The 5,413-nt window shown below is 20.7% G+C and overlaps 1 protein-coding gene across 3 annotated transcripts in view; it reads right to left on the minus strand.

Annotated features, from left to right (window-relative positions):
* Positions 1-1,258: 1,258 nt before the first annotated feature.
* LOC102680720 (sodium/potassium/calcium exchanger 4-like) overlaps positions 1,259-5,413 on the minus strand; it is a 6,539-nt gene continuing 2,384 nt past the window's right edge. The window contains exons 2-6 of one of the 3 annotated variants that reach the window (XM_006622664.2): positions 4,166-4,659; positions 2,547-2,763; positions 2,224-2,418; positions 1,778-2,086; positions 1,259-1,643 (exon numbers count right to left, since the gene is read on the minus strand). In XM_006622664.2, coding sequence (XP_006622727.2) covers positions 1,324-1,643; positions 1,778-2,086; positions 2,224-2,418; positions 2,547-2,763; positions 4,166-4,659 — 1,535 coding nt within the window. In that variant the 3' untranslated portion in view covers positions 1,259-1,323. Of the gene's footprint in view, positions 1,644-1,777; positions 2,087-2,223; positions 2,419-2,543; positions 2,764-4,165; positions 4,694-5,413 lie in introns of all 3 variants that reach the window. The other 2 variants (XM_031513783.1, XM_031513784.1) reach the window with 2 other exon arrangements.

The raw sequence follows: 5,413 nt of genomic DNA on the forward strand, positions 1-5,413 counted from the left end.
AAATATATTTATATTATATATATTTTATATTATATTATATTATAAAAATAAAATGTCATTGTTACATATAAATCTTCTTTATTTTTTTCTATTTTATGTTTTTCTATATCGATTCAAAAAATCTCTATCCAAAAATATTTAAATCCAGAAATTATACAAGACATTTCATAAAATTAATATATATATATATTTTTTAATTTAAATTAAATTTAATATTTTAATTTAGTTTGACAATATAGACAAAATGCCTTGAATCATTGCTTATCCAATAGAAATCTTCATATAATTTGTTGCAAAAAATATTAGAATGTTCTTTACATTTATTATATCATTGTATATATATCATTGTATCATAGTCGAAATCTATTAATCCCATTTATTGTTGCACTTCACAGGTATAGATCATTTGACATATTAATTTTTAATTAAAAATATATCAAATTTTAATTATTTGCCAATACAATTTCTTTATACATTTTGTTGTTTTTACGTTTTATCAAAAAATTTAAAAAATAATGTGTCAAACCTGTAATGAAAAATGATGGAAGATCCGTACTCGTGATTTAAATTTAATAAAGATGTTTTGAATCAAGATAAATAAATATAATATAAAATTAATAATAGAAAAACATATAAAATAAAAAATATATGAAAAACGAAATAAAAAAAACTTAGTTATTTATTTTTTAACAAATTCAAATTAATACAACAAAGAAATTATTGCACTGTTAAAAAATAAAAAATTATATATAAATTATTAAAAATATATTTAAAAAATTTATTTAAAATAAATAAAAATAGAAAATAAGTTTATTTAAATAATGTCCGCATAAAATCGTTTATATAATAAAAGAACATTTTTATATAATTCTAAGTTTTTAGAATAAATAATTTATTTTTTGCTATTATATATTAAAACATATAAAGTTTTTATTTCATAATAACATTGTTGTTTTATTACATTTTTATTTTATTAGAAATTTAATACAATGAATTATTAATGTAATGAAGATAAAATTCAAAGTGTATGAAAGTATATGATCACTATTCTACATGTCATTAATTAACGATATAATTTAGCCATGATTGTTATCAATGATTGAAATCGGTGAAAAATAAAAACAAATTCATTTTCGTTTATTTTGTTCTAAATAAAATCCTTATTTTATTTTATTATTTTATTTTATTTATGAAAATGAAAAAAATTATGAAATTTTTTCAACAATGAAATCTAAAAATCGCATAAAGAATGAGCAAATTATAAATGCATAATGTAAACATAAACTGTGTATGAGAATGAAATGTATGAAAGAAATTAATAATTCACTGATCACACATTGGTAAATTTATAATGAAAAAAACATTCAATTCTATAAGGATAGCAAATATTATAAATATCGTATATAGAAATAAACATATAATTCCTACTTTCTTGTTCAATTTAAATTTAAAACATGCTATAACTGTATAAAGAACAATTACGCAAATAACTGTCGAAAATACACTATACTTTAAAGCTCCTGATTCAATTTCCACATATCTTTTTTCCATGAGACATTTTATTATCCATGGTAAACCCAAACAAAGTAAGATGTCAAGAATATTTGCTCCCAATGTATTACTCATTGCCATATTTCCGTCGCCTACATATTTTCACACATATACATATAAAATCTTTTATATATACATTCATTTATTTATTTTTTTTAGTTTCATAAAAATATAAAAAATATTTAAAGACAAAAAATAAAAAAAAAAAGAAAAATAGAGAATTTACCTTGCCTTGCTAAAATTACAATTGACGCAACTTCTGGCATATTTCCACCAGCTGCTAAAAATGTAAGACCCATGATGGAATCGGGGATACCTATGATATCACCGATAACCGTTGTCATCCAAGAAACTAAATACGAAGATATCGCAATCCAAATCATGCACATGATAAAAGTCAATGGATACCAATGTTTCAATCGTTCAATCTTAGGATCTGGTATCGTTATAAATAATAAAAATTTCAATGGCCAACCAAACATGAACCAACATTTTTCAATAATAGTTCGCTCTATTGGCCAAGTGAATAAATATTCTGCGAACATAATAATATAATGCAAAACATTTTTTATATTTTTTATATTTATATTTACATTTTTTATCCTCTTTAAATCAACAATATCATGTAAATAATATAATATTATATAAAATTGTATATATACTACAGTATACCAAAAATTGAACGCTTTATCGATTTCTCAAAATTCTCTACATTTTCAGGATCATGTATCCGGTTTTGTTTGTGCCTTTCTAATTCCTGGATATTCAAATTCTTTCTATGGTCCACAACTGCATTGTTTTGAGGATGCAATTTATATGAACAATTAGGAGGCAAATTCTCATTCAAATTTTCATCAATAGTGAATACTATGATCAATAATAAAAAATATTTTTTGTTATTTGATATACAGTTATTTTCTAAAATTTTTCAACGAATAACCGACTAAATGATAAAAGATTAAAAAATATATATAGATATTAATATCACTTACGTTTTGTCATAAAGTTGGAATTAAAAGAAATTTTATCGCAATACAATCTAATAAGTTTACCACAAAAGAGCAAAATTAAATAAAAACAAAATAATATTAACAAGATCATTGCTTCATACCATTGAATCTTTGCATCCCACATTATTATTACCAATGTTCCAACAGATATCACATACATTATACAATCTCGTGACAATAATTGCCATTCTAATTGTATTGCCTGTCAAAAAGAATAAAAAATCAATTAGAAATTTAAAAAATTATTAAAATTTAAAAATTATTAGAAATTAAGAAACAACATTATCAAGATAAAGATACACTTGAAATGAGACAAATAAATAATATAACGTTAACAAGATTAGTAAACAATAAATAAAGAAAATAAATATTCGATATGATCGATTTAAATACATTTAAAAAAGATGTTTATTATCCTTTATTTAAAAAACTTTATTTATTTAAAAAACTTTATCTTGACGAGAAGATTGTATGAAATATTGATATATATATTTACATATCAATATTTGCTAAAAAATGCTTCATGTACATATGGATATATATCTACATGAATATACAATCAGTCACAGAAGTTTTCGTATATTATCTTACAAAAAAATTCATAATCTGAAAATTCTATTTTTAATAAACTATATATAAAATAATTTTTTTTTTGGTGGAAAGTTTCTTTAAAGAAATGAAAAATTTTAGTACTTCTTATATTATTTTAAATACAAGTATTTCGAGTATTTTTTCCATTAGTATGATAAATTCTAACATTTTATAATTTAAGATTTTAATTTATATTAATTTATTTCATCAATAAAAAATTCACTATTAGTATATTAAAAATTATATTTTAAAAAACCAAAAAAATGATTTCATCTAACAGTAATATTTTAGAAAAAAAATTGCAAGATATTAATATATTCAAAGAACACTTCTAAAGGATCAATTTTAAAAATCCAAATAAAACTTATTATACAAATTTATCATACAAAATTTATTATACAAAATTTATTATACAAATTTATTATACAAAAATATTAATTAAAACTTATTTAACAATTGTAATTTGTGTTAGATAACAATAGCAAAACAATAAAAATAAAATAAAAATATTCTTCGTTATATCATTTTTTATTCTTGTCTCAGTTCGTTTTTAACTCTGAACTTAAATTGCTTATAATTTATAAATAAACTTTAACCGACATTTTTATGTCAACTTTTGTTTTGATCTCTAAAATTGACCCTCCAAAAATATTCCATAAATATATTAACATATATTTCATTCTTATTTTATATACTCAAAATTATATATATATATATATATATCATTAAAAATTGAATAATTAAATTTTTATTTAATATCATATTATTTTAACATTATATATAATGTATGAAAATTTTTTAATTAATTATATGTACATGCACGCATATATTTGATTATTGTAAATAAGAAGAATATTATTCGTTAATCATATGATAAATGTTAATATCATTTACATAACAAACCATTTCATTTTCGATCATAATTTTAAATTTATAATAAATTTATAATAATTTTCATAACAGTTATTTTCAAATATATAAATACAATATATTTTAATAAATAATATACTTACATAAAACGTCATCAACGCTCCACAAGCTGGAGTTGCAAAAGTATCGAATACAGCACTACCAACAACTGTACCGGCACCAAGATCTGATTCGGTTAAAAACGTTCCAATAACATTCACAAACAGTTCAGGAAAAGAACTAGCCATTGCAAGAAATGTCGCTCCAGCAACATCGGTGCTTATATTCAAATTAATGCATATACAATCAACGGCTGGTAATAAATAATCATGACACACGAATGCCGTCAATAGAAAACAATATAATCCAAGGAAAGCATGTAATATTATTGCTCCATGACGTCGCTGTTCATATGTGAACAAATCCTCAGGAAAATCATGTATCGAACGATCCATACACTTCTTGTCTTCTTTTTTCTGTTCAATTATAAAGTACTTCTGTTTTCCATTATCTTTCACCACTTGTTTTATCATTTCATTTTCTAATGATTCATTTACTTCACGTGCTCGAATAATATTGGTCGAAATCGGGAACGATTCTATAAGTGAAACATTTCTTTCTCTTTCTCAAAGCTATAAAAAATATTAAATAGTAAAAAACAAGTGAATATATAAAAATTTTAATTTATAGTTACAACTGCAAATTTATTCAACTAATTTAACACATCAATCGATATTTTTATAAAAACATAATTTTTATAAAAACAAAACATAATTTTTGATTTGGATAATTATTTGAATACAAAGAATTTATAAAATTAATAAATTAAATGTTCTCTATACAGTGAGACTTCCCTTGAAATATGTGATAGAACCAAATCAAAGTCTCATCGTATAGAAATAAAGAAATAAATACTTACTTTATATAATCCTCATTATTATAGTATTTGACACTATTAAACCATACACCAAATTATAATGAACGCGTTTTCTGACGAATAAATTCAAAATATATTATAGAATAAACTTATAAAACATTTTACGAATAATAAAACATGTAGTACATATCATTAATTTGTTGATTGTTTTAACAAATTTGTTAAAATATTGGTTTCATTGTAATTTTATATTAGTTGTGAAACAAGTCTCATCATATAGAGAATATTTTATAAAATATTGCAATATTTTATAAAAAAAAGGATTTTTATTATATAATAATGAATAAATAAAAGATAAAATATTTTATTAAAAAATTGTAAAAAAATATGAAAGAAATATAAATAAATAATATAAATAAAAAAACGATAATATATTTGCGTTGTTATATTATATATAAATTTATTATATATAATA

This window comes from Apis dorsata, unplaced genomic scaffold, assembly GCF_000469605.1.
Source record: "Apis dorsata unplaced genomic scaffold, Apis dorsata 1.3 scaffold_739, whole genome shotgun sequence".
NCBI lineage: Eukaryota > Metazoa > Arthropoda > Insecta > Hymenoptera > Apidae > Apis > Apis dorsata.